At 43.7% G+C, this 22373-nt stretch overlaps 1 protein-coding gene across 1 annotated transcript in view; it reads right to left on the reverse strand.

Annotated features, from left to right (window-relative positions):
• NSMAF (neutral sphingomyelinase activation associated factor) overlaps nt 1–22373 on the reverse strand; it is a 267295-nt gene that overhangs the window by 161365 nt on the left and 83557 nt on the right. Inside the window, exons 8-9 of the mRNA XM_029591349.1 lie at nt 11662–11709; nt 11509–11561 (exon numbers count right to left, since the gene is read on the reverse strand). Of these exons, the coding sequence (XP_029447209.1) occupies nt 11509–11561; nt 11662–11709 (101 nt within the window). The remainder of the gene's footprint in view (nt 1–11508; nt 11562–11661; nt 11710–22373) is intronic.

Consider the following 22373-nt stretch of genomic DNA (forward strand, 5'->3'; position numbering starts at 1 on the left):
AAGAACAAAGGTTCCAAAATCTAGGGACTGGATGAACACTTACCAGTAATCCCTTGGGATATGTAGCCCCACAGGATGACTATTGACACACTCAGTTGGCAGCCGAGGGAGGGAAGCTGAGGCCATCTGTCTACACTAAGGAAAACAAAATTATCAGGTAATTAATTTCTCCATTTCCTAGCTGTAAACAGGTGGACTCAGGACCAATGGGATATACCCAAGCTATTCCTGAACAGGGAGGGAAGCTGCCCTCCATCCAGTCAACACCACACGTGCAAAGGCTGCATTCTCCAGGGCCTGAACATCCAGATGATAAAACCTAGAAAAAGTATCTAAGGAGGACTACATCGCGGCACAGCAGATCTCAACGGGAGACAACAAACGAACCTCCGCCCATGATACTGTCTGAGCCCTAGTGGAATGAGCCTTAATCTGAGCAGGCAATGGCTTCTCAGCATCCACAAACACAGCCCTTACCACCTTCTTAATCCAGTGAGCTATGGTAGCCCGTGAAAAAGGTTCACCATGCTTCCTTCCACTATGAAGGACTAACAGGCGATCTGACTTTTGAAAAGGGTCAGAAACCTCCAGATGCTGCATGACAAGTTTCTTGACATCCAAGGAATGCAAAAGGCGAAACTCCTCCGCATCCTTGACTTTATCCAGAGGCAGCAAAGAAATGGACCGATTCAGATGAAACTCCAAGACCACCTTAGGCAAGAAGGATGGAAATGTTCGCAGCTGTAACGCCCCTGGAATCTCCCAAAGAACGGCTCCTGGTAAGACAATGCCTACAATTCTGAAATGCGACTCACAGAACATATGGCCACCAGGAACACTGTCTTCAGGGTCAACAACTGTAAGGAAAGGCTGCACAGCAGTCGAAATGTAGGGCCCGCTAAAAAGTCCAGCAGCAATTTAAGACTCCACAATTGAACCGGCAACCACAAGGGAGGCCAAAGTGCTTTAACCCTTTCAAGAAACGGGCCATATCAGGATGGGACGACAAGGAGACACCATTCACCATGCCTCTGAAACATGTAAGAGCCACTATCTGAACCTTCAAGGAATTAATGGCCAATCCTTTATTCAAGCCCTCCTGTAAAAAATCCAAAAGAAGCGGGATCTTGATCAAATGAGGAACAAACCACACTCCTTGCAGCAAGTCCTGAAACCCCTCTGACTGTCTCTGTCACTAAGGGCAAAACCCTCTTTTTTTTTTTTTTTTTTTTTTTAAACACTTACCTGAGCTCAGCGCTTATCGGCTGAGTACAGAGATGGTCTCCAGCTGCGGGGGGAGAGGGCTTTATTTGTCACTGCCGCACTCAGCCTGGGCATCCGCTGCCTTTTAGCTGCACAAGCAGCAAAGTCCACACCGGAAACCAGCTATCGGACCAAGGCACACCTCTGAGGGACCACGGAAATCACCTTAGGAGTATCTAACTAGGGGAGGGACCTTTAGTTATCACCGCAGGAGAGCACGGCTTTTTCTTCTCCTCAATTTAGAAATCTCTTTTCAAAACAAGGTAATCCCCATAGGGAAATGCACATCCAACGTCTCCTGGAGACGGAGAATACTGGTAGGCTAGGGTCACTGCAGGACTATATATACTGTGACGTCAGCTTGCTCCATCTCCATCTACTGGCAGGGGAACATAACCCACTGGTCCTGAGTCCATCTGTCTACATGCTAGAAAACTGAAATTAACTATATCGGAGGGCTCAGCCCACTGGTCCTGAGTCCATCTGTCTACACGCTAGAAAACTGAAATTAACTCCTCCCCTCCACCACGAGGCTGCTAACCCCTCCCCCAGCTGGAATACGTCAGACAAGCTAAAGGATTCTGCTTTTAAATCTCTCCTTCTCACACAGGTACCTACTTTCTGCTTGCTTCCACTGCTCTCCAAGCCAGGGCTCAGGACTTGGGATTGAGTTCCCCTGCGCTCAGCCCTCCGATTGGGCCCACTCCTCCCCTCCACCACGAGGCTGCTAACCCCTCCCCCAGCTGGAACACGTCAGACAAGCTAAAGGATTCTGCTTTTAAATCTCTCCTTCTCACACAGGCTTTGCGCGCCTAAGGAGACCAAGGAGCTTGCCCCTTGGTGCGCCCCTTAATGTGGGGCGCACTAGTGAACTACAGACTCACTGGAGTACCCTCAGTCCATTGCACCTGACCTTTCTGTAATCGTTCCGGCTTTTACTGACTCATTGATAACCTTTTGTGACTGTCTACTACTGCTCCGTTGTGAAATCAGCTAGCGACCTATTACTCCGTTACCAATCTATTACTGCTATATACTGCATCATGCTGAAACTGTTACTGCTATATACTACTACTGTTACTGCTATTTATTGCACTGTGCTGATTCTGTTAGTTACGTCTTTGCCAACCTCCCCCTCGTCCCCCTCCCCACTAATCCCCACACTCCCCTTAATACCCTTCTCAGCCTCCACCTTAAATTGCCATGCCCCTTCTTTTATGCTCCATCTCTCCCTCATTTCCAATCCCCCATATACATCACCCCTCGCTCAGAACACCTTCTCTCCATCATGCGAACCCGCAAGCCCAGCGGAAATCCCTACTCCCCATCCTTATCTCCCCATTAACTCAATTCCTTGGCCTCACCACATTATCTCTCATTCTCTTTAATGCTCACTCCCTCTCTAAAAAAACCCCCACATCCTTGACGACCTCATTCTAGACTGCAAACCAGAAATTTGTGCAGTCACGGAAACCTGGCTCAAGGATTCTGACACTGTTATCTTAAACCAACTCCCCACACATTCCTATGACATCTTCTCCATTCCCAGACCGAAAAAAAGAGGAGGAAGCATCCTCCTAGCCGCCAAAAAACCCCTCAAACTCAGGCCCTTGAACATCAGCCCCCCACCCAAGCTCGAAATTGGCCTATTTAGATCCATAGATCTCCAAATCTGCCTAGTCTACTCCCCCCCGGCATTTTGGAACACAATTCCTCTCCCTTCATTGAATTCATATCCAACAACATCAACTACGATAAACCTGCCATACTACTAGGAGACTTCAATATTCACATAGATTCCATACCCCTTTCACCATCATGTGAAACATTCCTTGCCACCCTACGGGCCCTAGGCTTCACCCAAATCATATCCACCCCCACACATAAAGCGGGGCACACCCTAGACCTCATTTTCATCAACTCTTGCATCCACACACCATCTCCCGCCTCCTGCACCCCTGTCCCTTGGTCTGACCACTCACTTGTGACCCACCTTACCATAAGCGCCACCACCACTTGTAATCCTCCCCAAAACAACTCCTTCTCCTTCCGTAAACCCTGTTTGTCCGAAGAAATTATCACTGCACTCTCCAAATCCCTAAGCAAACTAGACTGCTCCTCACCCGAAGCTGCACTCAGCTCTTGGGATAACTTCACCCTCGACATAGCCAACAACTTATGCCCTCTCATCACCTGCAAGCAACACACTACACCCCCACACAACAAACCATGGTTCACCACAGAACTGCACCATATGAAAAACAACCTTAGACATAAAGAGAGAGCCTGGTGTAAAGACCCAACCCAACAACACTCCACCGCCTACAAATCATCCTTACACACATACCGCGCCTTGCCATTCAAAAAACCAAACATGACTACTACGCTGCCAAAATACATCAATATATTTATAACCCCAAAGCCCTTTTCTCATATGTCACTGCCCTCACCAAAGCCCCCGCCCCTCTCATCACAGACGAAGAAGCCAGCACAAAATGTGAAGAACTTGCTCAATTCTTCCATAACAAAATAACAAGCATACTCCTCAGGTTCTCTCCCTCTCCCTCAACCACTCCCATGCCCAACAACCACCACATCTCCCCCAACAACTCACTCCACACCATCGACCTCACCTCCTCCAAGGAAATGGAGTCCATTCTCAAAAAAAATCAAGTCCGCATCCCACCCATCCGATACCATCCCCACCAAAACCCTCCTATCTATCCCCAACATCATTGCCAAGCCCCTAGCAGACATCATTAACAGCTCCCTATCCGCTGGCTCAGTTCCCAATTCCCTAAAACACGCAGTTGTCAAACCCCTGATCAAAAAAACATCTCTTGACCCTAAAGACCCGGCCAACTACCGTCCCATCTCAAATCTCCCCCTCATCACCAAAATCATGGAAAAGGTGGTGAACACCCAGCTTATGGACTATCTTGAAGACAACAACATTCTTCACTCCTCACAATTTGGCTTCCGTAAGAACCTGAGCACAGAAACCCTTTTACTATCCCTCACCGATGCCCTCCTCACTGGCCTTGACCACGGTCATAGCTTTCTCATTGTCTTCCTTGACATCTCTGCAGCCTTTGATACGATTAGCCACAACCTCCTCATTTCCTGCTTGGCTGACATCGGTATCTCTGGCATAGCCCTACTCTGGCTAACAGACATTTCTCTGTTAAACTTGGCAACTCAGAATCCACACACTTCACCCTCACCCAAGGAGTGCCCCAAGGCTCCTTCCTATCATCTACCCTTTTCAACATCTACCTCCTGCCCCTCTGCCATCATCTATCTGACCTTGGCCTCAATTTCTACATCTATGCAGATGATGTACAAATCATCATCCCTATCCATGAATCATTATCTACAACACTAATTTTCTGGGAGAAATGCCTTGTATCCATAAACTCTTGTAGCCTGGTTTTGGCCTCTGTTGGAAACAGGATGCTAGGCTTGATGGACCCTTGGTCTGACCCAGCATGGCAATTTCTTATGTTCTTATGTTCACTACTCACCTCCCTACAACTTGCCCTCAATTCCTCAAAAACTGAGCTTCTCCTCATCCACAACCACCAAACCCTTAAGCTCTCTCCTCCCAATGACCCTACAGCCACCTCCCTCACTTCACAGCCTTCTGTACGAAACCTTGGTGTTCTAATTGATCCACATCTAAACCTAAAAAAACACATTAATTCCGTCCTAAAAGAAGGCTTTTACAAGCTCAATGTTATAAAAAAGCTCAAGCAACTCCTCCACACACACGATCTCAAAACCGTCATCCAATCCACCCTATCATCCAAGCTGGATTACTGCAATTCCTTGTACCTTGGCCTTCCCTACTCCACCATCAAACCCCTCCAAATACTACAGAATGCCACTGCAAGGATAATCATGAACGCACGCAAATCAGACCACATAACCCCCATCCTCAAAGATCTCCACTGGCTCCCCATCCCATCACACATCCTATTCAAAACTCTCACTATCATACACAAATCCATCCACATAAATAATTCCTCTTGGCTCAGCGAACCGCTCTGATCCACACAATCCACCCGCCCCACTAGAGCAAATCTCAAAGGCACCCTACAAGTCCCACCCCTCAAGAAGGCCTGTCTCACAGCAACAAGGGACCGTGCTCTCTCAATTGCTGGCCCAACTCACTGGAATGCCCTACCCACAAACCTCCGCCTGGAGCCTTGCCATACTAAATTCAGGAAAATGCTAAAGACTTGGCTCTTCCACCAGGAATTTCCAGACTAACTCCACATACCTCTCTCACCCTCATCTCCTGCTTCTCTGTTATCTTTGATTCGCTCCAAGTAATTTGCATCATGTAAATATGTTACCTCTCGAGTTATTGTAACTTCTCTAGTTCAATTTTCAGGCTCCCCCTAGAGCCTCCTGCCCTCGAGTTTCTACTGTTGTCCCTCTCCCACCCCTGTTTATTGTATTTTCCACCTACTGTTGAGATGTAAACCAATATGATGTACATTCTAATATCAGTATAGAAAAGCTGTTAAATAAATAAATAAATAAAATCTTAAGCTTGGATCTCGGTAGCCTCCTACCTTGACTTGGGTCTGATGCTTGTGCCATAGCTAGCAGCTACAATGGAAGCACAGGCATCCACCATAGCACTTATAGGGTAATAACTTATCCACTTCAAATCTTGCTGGATAAGTAGCCTAATATTCAAAAGCTTACCATTTAGCCAGATAACTTGTGAGTTATCTAGCTAAATGGCTTTGAATATTGGCCTCTCCATGTCCAGTAGTAATTACTAATATATTTTAAGTGGTACACTTTGTAATATGACTATGAGAACCATGATCTATTAAGAGGAGGGACAAATGGTGTGTGAATTGAGAAACAACCGAGTTATTGGGAGTATTGTTAACTATTGGAGTAAAAAGTGGGGAAGTGCTTGTATCCAGTTCTCCTAACAATTCTATATACCTTCCTCTAGATTAAGGAAATAATACATTTTACTTTATCCTTGCAAATGTTACTCCTGGGGAAACTTTGTGCTCTGCAGAAGCGCAGAATTCCCCTCCTGTGCAGAATTTCCATTTTTTGCACAGAATTTGGAGAGGTGTGCTGTGGGCTGCAAGCTGAGTCCATCCCGCTCATGGTCAAGATCTGACAGGCTTAGCATGCCACAAGTGAAGTTCATCCTGCTCACGGCGAAGATGTGACAAATCTGGTGACCACAAGTGGAGCCTATCCCACTTGCAGCAAAGATCTAACAGGCCGATGACCACAAGTGGAGCTCATCTGCTTGCAGTGAAGATCTCTCAGGCCCAGCAGGCTACAAGCAGAGCCCATCCCACTTACAGCTGAAGATGAGATGCCTGGTGAGAGAGAGCCTATGTGCAGAGGTGTATGTGTGTGTGTGTGAGAGAGAGGAAGCCTGTGTAAGGATGTATGGGTGTGTGTGTGTGAGAGAGAGAGGGAGCCTGTGAGGATGCATGGGTGAGTCTGAATGTGAGGATAAATTGTAAGGAAATGTGTGTATGAGTGAAAGATTGGGAGCTGGTGTTGTATGAGGGAATGAGTGTGCATATTTGTTTGTGAGAGAGGGAGTCTGTGTGAAGGGGTATGTGTGTGGGGAGAGAGAGAGAGGGAGCCTGTGGGTATGAGAGAGAAAAAGGCAGCCTCTGTGAGGGTGTGTGTGTAAAAGAAAGAGAGAGCCTGTGTGAGGGGATGGGTGTGTGCAAGACACAGGGAGCCTGTGTGAGGGGTGTGTGTGCAAGACAGAGAGCCTGTGTGAGGGCATGTGTGTGTGTGTATGTGTGTGTGTGTGAGAGAGAGAGAGAAAGAGAGAGAGAGAGGGACAGAAGGAGCCTGTGTGAGGGGCAGTATGAGAGAGGGGTCAAACTCTGGGAGTGCAGAACTGGGGAGTGAAAATACATAGGATGGGGTTGAGTCTAGAAGGGGAGTGGAGAGATAGTGGAGGGTGGAGGAGTTGGGGCCTGAGAGGACAACGTGAAAGGGGTCTAGCCAGGGAACTAGGGAGAGAGGGTGGAAAGGATACTCTTACAGTGTACTTCTAGGGAAATTCTGCTCAAAATAATTGTGTAATAACTTTTCTGTATTATATTTTTAATTAATTACTCAAAAGCTGTGATGTATATTGTGTTATTTTGACCAATATAAGGTATGCATAGTTTTTCAGAATTTAAATTTTTTGTGTGCAGAAATTACTCCAGGAGTAAAATGTTGCAGTCTAGCTGTGGAAGATTATACATCCTGATCTAATCAATGAATCAGCTTGTTGTTACATACTCTAACTGCCGGTAGCAGCAGAAAATGAAACACACGTTTGTTGGAATATATCTTTAGAATAAGTCCCTGTTTCCTGGTTTACAGTGAGTTTTGGGGCAGTAAGAAGGCAACAGTCACAAAGGGTCATACAGGAGATTCTCATAGGGTGAATGATCCCTAACCAGTTCAAGATGTTGCCCACCCCTTTGACTCTGGGTCAAGGTCCACTACACTATCTGCTTAACCCAATTTTTCTTGAGCCCTACCAAGAAACCGGCATTCCTTTCTGGGGACAAGATACATGTAATTAAAACAGTAGGCAAAGCAAGGTGAATCTCTCCGGAATCTTGTTGTACTAATTGATCCAGCACTAGCAATGAGTAACTACATCAATGGTCTAGTACAAACTTCTTATCACAAACTTAGATTATTAAGACAACTTAAACCATTTCTTGATGCCAAGGATTTTCGCACTGTTCTGCAAACTTCTTTTCTCTGGTATTGATTACTGCAATTTGCTATTCATAGGTCTCCCAATATATGCCACTTGTCCTCTTCAAATCATCCAGAATTCCATGCATATCTATTAACTGGTTCGCCAATTCGCGAACACATTACACCTTATCAGATACAATATAAACTGGCTACCATTGTTCACTCTCACCAGAACTTGCGCTTATCCAGCCAAAATTTGTTAAATACTTCTTCGCCTAAGGCGGCTCACCTAGATGAAACCAATAGCAGGCCCAACACTTTGGAACACACACCCTAAGGAAATTTGAAATTTGAAGCAGCTCAAGTTCTTTAAGAAGGTCCTAAAGACCCACCTATTTAAGCAGGCATTTGAATGTTAAAATATGTTATGTGGCCTCCACGCTTTAATTTCATGTCATTATGTTCTGTTATGAAATATGCTTTTTTAAATTTGTTTGTTTTATTGTTCTGATGTATGCTATTTTTACTATGGTTTGTTTTAATGCAACTGATTTTGGATGTTATGATGTACCCCGCCTTGAATGTAAGAAGGCAGGTAAGAAATGTTTTAAAATAAAAAAAAATAATAAAAAAATAAATAAGTAGATCTTACAGTTAGTGGCAAAGGTACAGTGACTCAAAAAAAAGGAGACATCAAGTACAATACATTAACAGCAAGATAAAGTCATATGTGCTATGACTGCATAAAGGCTGGAAGGGAGAAGGGGTAGAGTTAATGGGCTTCAATTTCATATTGGTATCCATGTAGGGCATTGTGTCTGACTTATCGGATGTATCTGAGGTAGATTGATCAGAGGATTAGACATCTAAAAAGACTGATAGAAGAGCCAGGCTGTCACCTGCTTCTGGAAATGATGGTTGTCATGAGTCAGGTGGAGCTCATCTGGGAGAGAATTCCAAAGGGTAGGGCTGACCCCACAAAAGCCCGTTGTCATATGTCAGATTGTTTGATTTCCTTCAGCAAGATATAAGTAGGGAGGTTCCTTGAGAGGATCTTTAGTATCCTGGGAATAGTTTATATAGGTCACTTGTGTTAAGTATTCAGGTCCATTTCCTGTTAGGGCCTTAAAGACTAGGATACGAATTTTAAATGTGGCTCTGTAAAGTACTTTTGCAGGAAAGGTCTTGCCATTTGCATTCTTCTAACATTCATAATGTTGGGATTACTACCTGATAATCCCCTTTTCCTTAGTGTAGACAGATGGACTCAGTACAAATGGGATAGTATCCGCGTGCTAGCAGTTGGAGACGGATCTGACGTCAGCACGGGGGCGTATATATCCCCACAGGAAGCGTAGCTATTCAGTAATCTTCCTTGCAAAAGCTGTTAGAGATGTGTGTACTGACGCTCAGTTAAAAAGTGAAACAGGAGTCCCCTGACCGATTGATAGTAGCTGGAGACCGCCAGCATTCCCAACCGGAAGGCATGGACACCTGGTAGAGTGTACGCTCTTATGGAAACAGATGACATGGCTTACCTTGAATTGGTGATACCCATGTACGCAGGCAGCAGGGTGGGATGCTGAGTCCATCTGTCTACACTAAGGAAAAGGGGATTATCAGGTAGTAATCCCAACATTTCCTGGCGTGTAGCCAGATGGACTCAGTACAAATGGGATGTACCAAAGCTTTACTCCCCACCTGGGCGGGAGGCTGCCTGAGGCCCATGTAACACCGCCCTGGCAAATGCTGAGTCCTCCCTGGCCTGGACATCCAGACGGTAGAATCTGGAAAAGGTATGGAGGGAGGACCACATCGCTGCTTTACAGATTTCCGCAGGCGAGAGCATCCTGGATTCCGCCCAGGATGCCGCTTGAGCTCTGGTAGAATGAGCCTTGACTTGTAGAGGCAGGGACTTTCCAGCCTCAACATAAGCTGCCCGGATAACTTCTTTAATCCAGCGGGCGATGGTGGGCCGAGAGGCCGCTTCACCTTGTCTCTTCCCGCTGTGCAGGACGAACAGATGGTCCGTCTTTCGTAGGTCTTGTGTAAGTGCCAAATATCTGGGCAGCAATCTGCCAATGTCGAGATGGCGCAATAAACGCCCTTCTTCAGATTCCTTCAGCCCCGCTGTGGTAGGCAGGGATATAGTCTGATTAAGATGAAACTGTGAAACTACCTTAGGTAGAAAGGAGGGAACCGTACGAAGATGGATAGCCTCTGGAGTGATTCTGAGAAAGGGATCATGGCAGGATAGTGCCTGTAACTCGGAGATGCGGCGTGCCGAACACACCGCCAGCAAGAATACCATCTTCAAGGTGAGAGAACGAAGAGACAGGCCCCGAAGGGGTCTGAAGGTGGATCCTGCGAGGAAATCCAAAACAAGGTTGAGGTTCCACAAAGGTACAGGCCACTTCAGTGGCGGACGAATATGCTTGACTCCCTGCAGGAAGCGAGAAACATCCCGGTGCTTGGCGATGGTCTTGCCATCCCTCCTGGGACCATAGCAAGACAGCGCAGCCACCTGAACCTTGATGGAGCTGAGGGAGAGACCCTTCTGAAGTCCATCCTGCAGGAAATCCAACACAATAGGGATTGTGGTTGCATGTGGATTGGTGCCGTGAGTGTCGCACCATGCTTCAAATACTCTCCAGATCCGGATGTATGTGAGGGATGTGGAAAACTTGCGAGCTCGGAGGAGGGTATCAATCACGGGCTCCGAGTAACCCCTTTTCTTCAATCTAGCCCTCTCAAGGGCCATACCGTAAGAGAGAATTGAGCCGGATCCTCGTGAAGAATGATAAGAAAAGAGAAAAATTAAAGTAGTCTTGGAAAGCACGCTCAACTAGCGTGCAGGCACTCCAAACTGCTTTGGAAACGGAAATTACTGAATAGCTACGCTTCCTGTGGGGATATATACGCCCCCGTGCTGACGTCAGATCAGTCTCCAACTGCTAGCACGCGGATATCCCATTTGTACTGAGTCCATCTGGCTACACGCCAGGAAATGTAGTATTCTGGATTAGCCGAATTTAAAGTAAGCTCCTAGTGGATGTGTCATGCTCCCTACCTGGCCTTATTCAAATCCAGTCTAAAATCCCACTTTTTTGAGGCAACTTTTAAATTTAAAACCTGGTTCTCCTGATCATACTCTTGTTGGTTCTAACCATTTCCCATCTTAAATGAAGCTCCCTAATTCTATGTTTGTCTGTCTGAATTATTCCTGTGATTGAACAGTGCAGTGTACATCTAGTAACGCTATAGAAGTGATAAGTACTTGTAGTATTAACATAGAAATATGAAACATAGGCCACATGGTGTTTTTCTATTGTCATATTTCTATTTAGTCTGCTGGAGGGAGAGAAGAAAGGAGGGAGGATGAAAATCATGATGATGGTGCCCCTATGGACAGGCCTACTGTGCCCAAGAAGAAATCTGGCTCTGCAAGCCCACTTTAATTCATTAGGCAATGTTCTATTTACAATTTAAAAAGAATTCAATGAATTCAAGCAAACTATTTAAAAAAACACCTACCTGTTCTTATCAAATGATGTCCTAGCCAAACGTGATTGCAATATGGCAGTTATCTGATAAAAAAATATTACATAAAAAGAAAAACATTTTATCTCATTGCTACAAAAAGCATTTAATTAAACAAGTTGCCTGAAATTACTGAATTATTCTTACCATGGCGGTTTGGTCTCCCAACTTGTTAAGGCCAGAAGCCCTGTGGAGCTAGAAAAATAAAATAGTTCATTCAGAAACATGCACATTTAACTGCATAATTACCATTTTATTCATTATTTGGATTTATTCCCTGCCTCTTAGAATAAGAAATGTACTCAAGATGGTGTACAATATATATGAATGGCAGCATACAATCAAAACAGTAAAAGGAGTTTACAATTAAGAAGTTGAACAGTAAGGCCTGAATTAGCACAGTAACGACAGAACGACAGCTAAATCACTAAAAACTAATTCAGAAACACTTAGACAAGTTTGAAATTAAATTAATAATAATGCATACACAAATTATACTCATGAAGCTACATATATGCTTAACTTGGAAATGGAATGTATTGGTAGAATTATGAAAACAAGGTATTATCCAGAGATATACAAGACAGCACGAGAAGTCAGAATCTTTCACCAAGCATCAAAATGTCAATATTTTGGCTTTGTCATTTACGAAGAAATTAATCATAATTGATGGGGGAAGGAGATATTTTCTTGAAGTTAATGCCCCAGTGAATAAGCCAAAAATAGAATGTTCCTAACTCACTAAGACGTTGATAGTAAGAATTACAAATTCTTGAAATCATTATTTACATTGTAAATCTACCAATAATACTTATTCTGTAGAACTACTGGATGCATGTAGTATTTGTACAATCATTGCAAGTATTCAGTAATGATAAATCCCTGCCCCAGAGTCCTTACAATCAAATGTTCTACTTTCAAATCTATTTGTGGGTACAGCATTTCCATGCATAAATGAACATGTGGAGCACAAAAACTGTAAACAACAGACATGTTAACAACAGACAAACAACAGACCTGCATGAGTCAATGAGCTGGTGTAGAAGTGAACTAACAAGTTCACTTACAAAATAGCTACTCCCATGTGTACTTTTGAATCACGTCCCAGAATGCCCCTACACTATATCTCTTCCCTCCCCTCCCCATGGTAAAAGGTATGCGTGAAACCGAAAATAGCATATACTGTATACTTGTACATGCTACTTACACACATGCATGTTATTTTTTATGCGCTGAACCCCTTTGAAAATTCATTCCAAAGTGGATACCAGAGACCATGGAAGATATGATGACTTCCCAAAGTCAGTGGGAGAAGTGGGATTTGAACTTTAGATTCCAGCCAGTATTAGAAACATCATAAATAAGGAACATGCAGTATACATTTTAGTGATCTCAACCTGTTCAAGTAAGCTCCCATGGCCTCGAGGTCACTTTTCACTTGTCCATATGTCCCCCAGATGACTGAAAATCTCCCGTCTCATATCTATCCAGATAAATGTTTACTCCTTGATCATTTATCCTAGCTTGTGTTTCCTATCTAGCATGTCCCATTCTTTCTATATTTGTTGCCTGGATTAAGACCTACATGAGGAATTTTATATATATATATATATATATATATATATTCAATGACATTTTATGTGATTGATTTATATATTTAATTTATATATCACAACTAATTAAAAATGCTCATTGTGATTTACAACATATAATAAAATAAAAATCATAAAAAATATTTCAGCAATATTAAATCATCATATTTCGTCTTTGGTTAAAGGAGTTATATGGCTGATAGTATCTATTTATTTATTTATGAATTTTTAATATACCGACATTCGTAGGACACATCACGCCGGTTTACAATAGTATAGTTATATGGCTGGAGCACTCAGAGAGGCCATGCCATGCTCCTCAAGATCACTACAACCCTAGTATTTTTTGCGATTGGTACCTTCTAGTATCTTTAGGGGTCAGGACAGGAATAAACAAGTCAGCCATCTCCCTATGTATAGATCAGTATAAAACACTGCTTTATGTGCAGAAATGGTCTTTTATAACATTACTCCTCCAAATGGCAGATCAACTTAATGCGCATGACATGTTGAAGTATAATTTCACCCAGACTGAATGGAGATGTTCCTGGGGGCAGACCTGGAGAGGGGTTTGAGCTTGTGCACATACTGCAAGATTTTATAAAGTATGAGCCCATCTTTCAAAACTGTCCATGATATACCATTTGCATGCATCAGTGGGCCTTCTATGTGCTAATATTTATGCCAGTATTTATTTATAAAGAAGTCAATATTCAGATGCATTTAGCCAGATAACTTACAAGTTATTTGTCTAAATGTCAACTTCTGAATATTTTAGCCAGATAACTTAAGAGTATTCTGCTGGCTTTTTTTTTTTTTTTTGGAGGAGTTAGGTTAGCCAGATAAGTTATCTGGGTAACTCTGCTCATGATATAGAGCTGACCTAAAGTTAGCTGGATAAACTTATCCAGTTATCTTTAAGATAGCGATCTACATTCAATAGTATGGCTGCACCACTGAATATCCCACCAACTTTGCAATCCGATGAGCACAGTTTTTAAAAAACATGTATTTCTACCTCAAAAGCACGCACCTATTTCAGTGCATTATATTTTTAATGCAGTTAACCGCATATTTTCTCTATCCATTTTATAAACAAAGCATGTATTTTACACACTAAAGTAATTGTAATAATGTGCATTCAATACTCCTCCACAAACAACTCAACATTATCCCACAACCTAGTATCTTTCTCAACCCCCATAACTTTATTTCATTTTTCCTTTTATTTCAAACCCCCCCCCCACCCGCTACCCTTCCTGATTACAACTTGAATTCTGGCCCAGCTCCATTAATAGCCATTTTTGTTAATATTTTATTTTACCTTTAAGGTATATATCAGTTTTATGTATTTTTATATTATTTTTTAAGCTCTTTTCACTTATTTTATTTTATTCTTATTGTAAACCGTTTTGACAAGATACCCTGTTTTGAAAAGCGGTATATAAATACTTTTAAATAAATAAATAAATGTACCAACCCAGAAATAAATATGGAGATGGGTATTTTATAGAGTATGCACGCCCTCCAGTTCAGAAAATACTTACTTGTACACGTGCCTGGGATTACTACTTTGCTGATACCTCCAACAGTTCACCTAGACCCTCCAGCATTTCTCCCTGAACCCCCACCTGCACACTCTGACCTCCCACCCAAAAACTACAAAAGAAACAAGGGTAGTCAATCAAACTGAATAGATAATAACAACAACAACAACTGAGCAAGTCAATTGGAAGGTGTAAAAGTGTACAGACAAGGTCGATAATTTATGTGCGTATACCATTTACAAAATAACTTCTGCACGTACTTCTGAATCCTCCCCGGAATGACCTTAAACTGCCTCTTCCCCCCCCGGTTAACATTTATGCATGTACTCTCAAGGTTTATAAAATACCAGATTTCTGTATATGTACTACTTATGTGCATATATGCTAATTTGACATACACAACCCCTGCATAACCCTATGAAAATTACCTTCCATGGAAAACATTTTCAAAGGGGTTTCTTGCGCAGAAATGCCTTGTACACGCGTATGCTCAATGTACACATGGAACATGCAAACTCATGTGATCTCACATTAAAGTAAGCACATTAAAGTGAGCGTGTCAGACATGGTTTGGATACTCGCGCATCCTTTTCTGTTTTATAATGAATGTACATGTGTAAGTCATCAAGAATGTGTCATGAACTACTTTGCTAAATGACTATGTCTAATGATATATTGTAACCGAACCTTTGCTGGCACCTGTTAGAATGTACTATTGTACACTTTTACCTACATTAAATATGTGCCTACATGTAAACCGTTGCGACAGTATTTAACTTAGCAATGGTATAGAAAAGTTTTAAAATAAAAATAAATAAAATATGCTTTTACACCTGCTATTTAACATGCCAAGTTCAAACTTTCATTTTCATTTTGGGCCTGTTTGGTGTGCTGCCTTCTTGCGGTGAGCGGACAGGGCAGTTTGCTAGGAGTAAAGGGGGAATGTCTGGGGTGCTAAATGGGAAATCGTTGTCCTTGCCTATAAGTTTGTTTGGCATGTTATGTTAATGTTTTTTTTGGATGTGACCTGTCTGAGTCCAGGCTTGCTTCCATTTCTTAGGGGAGGGGAGATCTTTCAGTGGATGTCTGAGAGTGAATGTGTAAGTCACTCAGGCAACTGGGGCTGAAAACAAGGAAACCATACTATACCTAGGCCCGCAGTTAGAGCAAGACCTGCACCCTTCCACTCAGAGAGGCCATGCCATGCTCCTCAAGATCACTACAACCCTGGCATTTTTTGCAATTGGTACCTTCTAGCATCTTTAGGGGTCATGGCTGGAATAAACAAGTCAGCCATCTCCCTATGTATAGATCAGTTTCTGGCTGCATGCCTCAGGAAACCACATCAGTATATATCTTTCCCACATAGACAATGGAAAAGTTACTTACCTAATAATTTTGTTTTCCTTAGTGTAGACAGATGAACTCAGGAACAGTGGATTATGCTCTCCTGCCAGTAGATGGAGATAGAGCAAGCTGACTTCATAATATATATACTCCTGCCGTGACCCCAGCCCACCAGTATTCTCTTCATAAGCAATTGTGGACAGACTAGCAAAAAACTTGATTAAAAACAGTCAACCAGAACTGTACTCAACCAACAATAAAATTGAACTCAAGGAAGAACATAGGTTCCAAAATCTAGGGACTGGATGAACTCTTACCAGTAATCCCTTGGGATCTATAGCCCCATAGGAGGATTATTGACACAATCATTTGGCAGCCGAGGGCGGGAAGCTGATTCCATCTGTCTACATTAAGGAAAACAAAATTACCAGGTAAATAATTTTTCCATTTCCTAGCATTTAGACAGATGGACTCAGGACCAGTGGGAAGTACCAAAGCTACTCCCAAAGAAGATGGGAGGCTACCCATGATCCAGTCAACACTGCACGTGCAAAGGCTGCATCCTCCTGGGCCTGCACATCCAGACGATAAAACCTGTAAAAAGTATGTAAGGAAAACCACATTGCAGCTCGGCAGATATTGACAGGAGACAACAAACTAACCTCTGCCCTTGATACCGCATGAGCCCTAACCTGAGTAGGCAACAGCTTTTAAGAACATAAGAAAATGCCATACTGGGTCAGGCCAAGGGTCCATCAAACCCAGCATCCTGTTTCCAACAGTGGCCAATCCAGGCCATAAGAACCTGGCAAGTACCCAAAAACTAAGTTTATTCCATGTTACCATTGCTAATGGCAGTGGCTATTCTCTAAGTGAACTTAATAGCAGGTAATGGACTTCTCCTCCAAGAACTTATCCAATCCTTTTTTAAACACAGCTATACTAACTGCACTAACCACATCCTCTGGCAACAAAGTCCAGAGTTTAATTGTGCACTGAGTAAAAAAGAACTTTCTCCGATTAGTTTTAAATGTGCCTCATGCTAACTTCATGGAGCGCCCCCTAATCTTTCTATTTTCTAAAAGAGTAAATAACCGATTCACATCTACCCATTCTAGACCTCTCATGATTTTAAACATCTCTATCATATCCCCCCTCAGCCGTCTCTTCTCCAAGCTGAAAAGTCCTAACCTCTTTAGTCTTTCCTCATAGGGGAGCTAGATCGCCCTGCTTCCTTCCACCATGAAGGACAAACAGGCGATCCATCTTTCGGAAAGGTTTAGAAACCTCCAGAAACTGCATGACAAGTCTCTTGACATCCAAAGAATGCAGGAGGAGATACTCCTCTGCATCCCTCACCTTATCCAGGGATGGCAAAGAAATGGACTGATTCAAATGAAACTCTGAAAACACCTTAGGCAAGAAGGATGGAATGGTACCCAGCTGTGATGCCCCTGGAGTCACCCGAAGGAAAAGCTCACAGCAAGACAAAGCCTGCAGCTTGGAAATTTGACATGCATACCATATAGCCAATGTCTTCAACGTCAATAATTGCAAGGAAAGGTTGCACAGTGGTCAAAATGTAGGGCCCGCCAAAACATCCAGCACCAAATTAAGACTCCACAAGGGAACCGGCAACCTCAAAGGAGACCGAAGATGCTTCACCCCCTTCAAGAAACGGGCCATATCAGGATGGGACAATATGAGGACACCATTCACCATGCCTCTGAAACATGCAAGAGCCACAACCTGAACCATCAAGGAATTAAGGGCCAATCCATTATTCAACACATCCTGCAAAAATCCAGAATAAGTGGGATCTTAACTGAACCACGCCTCAAACACTCTCCAAACCCGCACATATGCTAGAGAGGTGGAGAACTTCCAAGCATGATTCAAGGTAGCAATCACTGCAGAAGAATATCCATGTTTCAACAGGTGAGTCTTCTTAAGGGCCAAACCATAAGACAGAACCAAGTTGGATCCTCATGAAGAACCAGCCCCTGCTGCAACAGATCCCTGTGCGGCGGAAGACGAAGGGGTTTCTCTACCAGGAGTCTCCGCAGATCTGCATACCATGGATGCCTGGGCCAATCTGGACCCACCAGGAGTACTAGCCCCCTCTGGTCTTTAATTCTACAAATGATCCTGCCCACCAAAGGCCACAGAGGAAAGGCATACAGCAACCCATTTTCCAGCCAGGCCTGTATAAGAGCACAGATCCCCAGGGACCACAGATCTCTCCTGCAATTGAAGAAGCAAGGAACCTTCAAATTCCAAGATGTCATCAGCAAGTCTAGGGATGGAAGGCCCACAACAATTTATTCTCAGCTGAAATGCCTTGGCGGACAACACCCACTTTCCAGGGTCCATACACTCCCTGCTGAGAATGTCTGATCTCACATTGGGTTTTCCTGCGATGTGGGAGGCCAAGATCATCTGGAGATGTCCTTCCATCATACCATAAGTTGGTCTATTTCTAGCCACACTAGCTGGCTCTTGGTTCCTCCCTGGTGATTCATGGAATCCACTGTTGTCACATTGTCTGACATCATGCGGACCGCTCAACCATGTAGTCTGTGACTGAACTGCAAGCACGCCAACTGGACTGCCTGTGCTTCCAGGCGATTGATGATCCAGAGGGCCTCTTTGGCCATCCAACATCCCTGGGCTGCCAGTTCCTGACAGTGAGTTTCGGAGGGAACGGGGAAAGCTATCGGGGCTCCCCTAGGGCTTGGGGCGTGCAAGCTGCATAAGTGTGCACCCCCTTGTGTGCGCCGACCCCGGATTTTATAACATGTGCGTGGCAGCACGTGCATTTTATAAAATTGGGGGTACATTTGTGCGCGCCGGGTAGCGCGCACAAATGTACCCCACGCGCACTGTTTACAAATCTGCCCCTTTACCACTACCTGGAAAGATCAGAGGGATGTATTCTCTGCAACCCAAGAAAGGTCTGCAACATCTTATTAGCCTGTTGCATACTCCATAATGTGATCAAAACCTAAAACCTGCCTCCTCCAAAGAGACATTATACTCATCTTATGGCACCCAATAATGAAGAAGAGAAGGAGAGAAACCTCTAATCACAGAAATATAGAAGTGACAGCAGAAAAAGGCCAAATGGTCTATCCAATCTGCCCAGCAAGCTTATGATACTATCTGCTGCACTGTGCAGGTACCTCCATGCTTAATAGATTCCCAGACTGTAAAAGTCGGGACTTCATTGGCTGCTGTTTGAATCCAATTCCCTGTTACCCCTTGCTGTTGAAGCAGAGAGCAATGTTGAGTTGTGTCAAAAGTATCAAGCTTATTGGTTAAGGGTAGTCACCACCACATCAGCAATTTACCCCATTCTTATTTGTTTTTCCAGACCGTAGAACCTAGGGCCCTCATTGGTTGCTGTCTGAAAGCAGAAAAGTTCTATGGGTTCTAGAAGGATGGCGCCTTATGTGCAGGATGATACTTTGAGTTGTAGGCTGTGACAGAGTTGTGTTGGCTGACAGGGAAATAGTGGGATATGTGATGGAAGTAGTAAATAGAAAGACTATGTTGACATTTCCCAAGAAAGCATTAAATTAATTTACCTCAGGCTCACTCCTGCTTGATATGCTCCAGCCATTCCCCCTCCAAGTGATGAAAAGTTAGAATGATATGCTCTTAGTTGTATGATCCACATCCACAATGGCAGATTTCCAGTCATGCCAGCTAACCTTTGACCCACACTAACAGTAGCTCTTCTTGTTCCCTTACAACATCCATATATGCCGTTAGATTCCCACCTCCTCCTCCCCCCCACACAAAGCTTGTCATTGCTAATGACAATTTAATGCTAAGAGCTGTAGCCTTGGATGCCCTTTACCCACCGCCACCACCTCTGGAGTTTTCCTAATGCCATAAGGGTATTGGTACTATACTCTAACGCTTCGTGCAGAGCTAGACAGCTCCCATGGTTCTAGATATGGGACTGCACATTACCCCAGTATATCCATGTCATTTTACAGATGCACCCTGGTTGCCCTCTCAATTTGATTTTTGACCCCTTACTTCCCTCTAGTTACTTACCTCCTGGAGATAAGAAGCTCAACAATTAAATTCTATGCCCTAGTCCTACCCAGGCTTGCTCAGTGCTGATCTTTACACATTACTCCTCTGATAGGGGCCATAATCAGGGAGGCCAACCTGATCACATCCCTGGCAAAGAAATTCCAGGGCCATTTTGTAATAAGCCTGTCCCAGTATGCACAAAACATTGCATGTACTGAAAAGTGTGCGTGTACTGGGGTGGGGGGGGCGGAAGAAAAGCCTAATTTAAACCACGCAACCTTTAAAATACTTGATCAAATCTCCACAGATCCTTAGATGCATGTATATGAGGCCACACAGATACGTTTGAAAGTTGAGATTCCTGTGAGTAAATTTTCAAGAAAAAATTCTGCATACCAAACAGCAGATGAAACTTAGTTTTAGTGGGTTAGTTTTGGGGGAATATTTTTCAAAGTGCACTTACACATGTAACTTAGATGTGTTTTTGCCGACATTTTTAGGCAGCTGTTTGAAATTACCCTCCCTGTGTATTTTCGGCAAGGTATGGCTTTCTTTTAATATGAATTATCAATCCTGGCAAGAATAAACAGATACAATTTAGTTCTACAACAATCAAAGTAAGAGAATGTAAGAGAAACACAAATTCTGAAAATGAATGTGATTTGAATTTTGGCTTCTGAGCTTAAAGGGGGTCTCATGATTCTTCCATGGCAAACTGGGTCCCAAACAAGAAAGAGCAGGAAATCACTGGTATATCAGTCATGGGAATATACAGAATACCAAGCTTAGGCCAATCAGAAAGTGTGATGTCATCATTCTAAGTCGCTCCCATGAGGCCCCAATTTAGAATCACTTGAGTCAAGAATACCTTCCACAGATTTGCACTTAAATCTTTTCCAACACAACAGCTAAGTACTGTCCTACAGAAAATAAGTCATGCCCAAAATGTAGCATCTCTGAACTGAATGGATAATGTATGATGGTCTCAGTTTTACTTTCATTGAATTAAGGTGTACCCAACTATCAGCAGGAGATTATTTCTCAAATAAAATACAAAAAGGAACTATCATGTGAAACAGTAATGCATCTATATTGATACTTTGAGTCCAAAACAGATTTCAGACTCCCAGTTGCAGATAAACACTTATATACTGGTTCACTGAGCAGCAGCTCTGTTCCAAACACTCAAAATGTAAAGGATTGGACTTGTCTTCAAGAAGATGTTACAAGCTGTTTGTTTTTCATGTTCAATCCATCTCTATTGACTATCAGGCCGATACAGTAAAGTTCTCGGGAGAGTGTGCGAGCGCCTGCTCTCCCGGCGCGTGCACAGGCCAGTGCCCTGAATCGTTTACTGAATCGTGCCCTGTGCGCACGATTCAGTAAACCAAAATATTTAAATTAGGGCCCGCGGTAAAAAAAGGCGCTAGGGACACTAGCGCATCCCTAGCACCTCTTTTTGGACAGGAGCGGTGGCTGTCAGCGGGTTTGACAGCCGACACTCAATTTGCCAGCATCGGTTCTCGAGTCCGCTGACAGCCACGGATTTGGAAACTGGACGCCGGCAAAATTGAGCATCCGGTTTTCAACCCACGAGCCGCGGGCTGATTTAAAATTTTTTTTTTAAAATTTTTTACTTTTTTTTAACTTTTGGGACCTCAGACTTAATATCGCCATGATATTAAGTCAGAGAGTGCACAGAAAAGCAGTTTTTACTGCTTTTCTGTGCACTTCCCCGGCGCCGGTAGAAATTAACGCTTACCTTTGGGTAGACGCTAATTTCTTAAAGTAAAATGTGCGGTTTGGCTGCATATTTTACTTACTGTATCGCGCAGGAATGACTAATAGGGCCATCAACATGCATTTGCATGTTGTGGGCACTATTAGTCTCGGGGGGGTTGGACGCGCATTTTCGATGTGCTATTACCCCTTACTGAATAAGGGGTAAAGGTAGCGCGTCAAAAACGCGCGTCCAAATGCCAGTTAACAGTTCGCTCCACCGGAGCGCACTGTACTGTATCGGCTTGTATGTTATCTATTTGAGTCTATTTAATAAAGGCTTTCAATTAAGATTAAGACAAATGTGGTACATTCTTAGGGGCGGATTTTAAAAGGCGCGCGAATAGCCTACTTTTGTTTGCGCTCCAGGTGCAAAACAAATCCCCGCGCGCGAGCGGGCCTCCTGCGTGCCGGGCCGCGACCTGGGAGCGGGTACGGAGGGCGCGGCCACGCCCCCGGACCGCCCCAGGCCGTAGCCACGCCCCCGTACCCGCCCCCAAAACGCTGCCGACACGCTCCCGAAACGCCGCGACGACCGGGCCCGCCC

Source organism: Rhinatrema bivittatum, chromosome 2, assembly GCF_901001135.1.
Source record: "Rhinatrema bivittatum chromosome 2, aRhiBiv1.1, whole genome shotgun sequence".
Classification (NCBI taxonomy): Eukaryota; Metazoa; Chordata; class Amphibia; order Gymnophiona; family Rhinatrematidae; genus Rhinatrema; species Rhinatrema bivittatum.